Source organism: Eimeria mitis, genomic scaffold (assembly GCF_000499745.2).
Source record: "Eimeria mitis Houghton genomic scaffold, Emh_scaff3417, whole genome shotgun sequence".
Taxonomy (NCBI): Eukaryota; Apicomplexa; class Conoidasida; order Eucoccidiorida; family Eimeriidae; genus Eimeria; species Eimeria mitis.
Window position 1 is genome coordinate 4765 of NW_013571760.1, and position 434 is coordinate 5198.

General features: G+C 60.6%; 1 protein-coding gene across 1 annotated transcript in view; it reads right to left on the minus strand.

Moving 5' to 3' along the window:
* Positions 1 to 72: 72 nt before the first annotated feature.
* Positions 73 to 434, minus strand: part of EMH_0065800 (uncharacterized protein) — a gene marked incomplete at both ends in the record, with an annotated part of 1967 nt that continues 1605 nt past the window's right edge. The window contains one exon of the mRNA XM_013498437.1: positions 73 to 405. Coding sequence (XP_013353891.1) covers positions 73 to 405 — 333 coding nt within the window. The remainder of the gene's footprint in view (positions 406 to 434) is intronic.

A 434-nucleotide genomic window follows, 5' to 3' on the forward strand; every position in this document is an offset into this window, starting at 1 on the left:
GCTAGCTAGCTAGCTAGCTAGCCAGCTAGCTAGCTAGCTAGCTAGCTACGAGGAGCGGCTGCTGCTCTATCGTCAAGCTCCAGCAGGACGAGCAGCAGCTGAACGCTGCGACTGCTGCTGCTGCTGCTGCTGCTGCTGCTGCTGCTGTGGATCTACATAACCAACGGGATGTGCAGCAAAAGCATGAACCCCGTAGTCAGGCTGCTGCTGCAGCTGCTGCTGCTGCAGCTGTTGTTGCTGCAGCTGTTGCTGCTGCAGCTGCTGTTGCTGCAGCTGCTGCTGCTGCAGCTGCTGCTGTTGCAGCTGCTGTAGCTGCCGGTGGTGCTGTAGATGATGCTGCTGCTGCAGATGCTGCTGCTGCAGCTGCAGCCGCTGCTGGTGCTGCAGGTGCTGCTGCTGCTGCTGCTGAGCAGCAGCAGCAGCAGCAGCAGCAG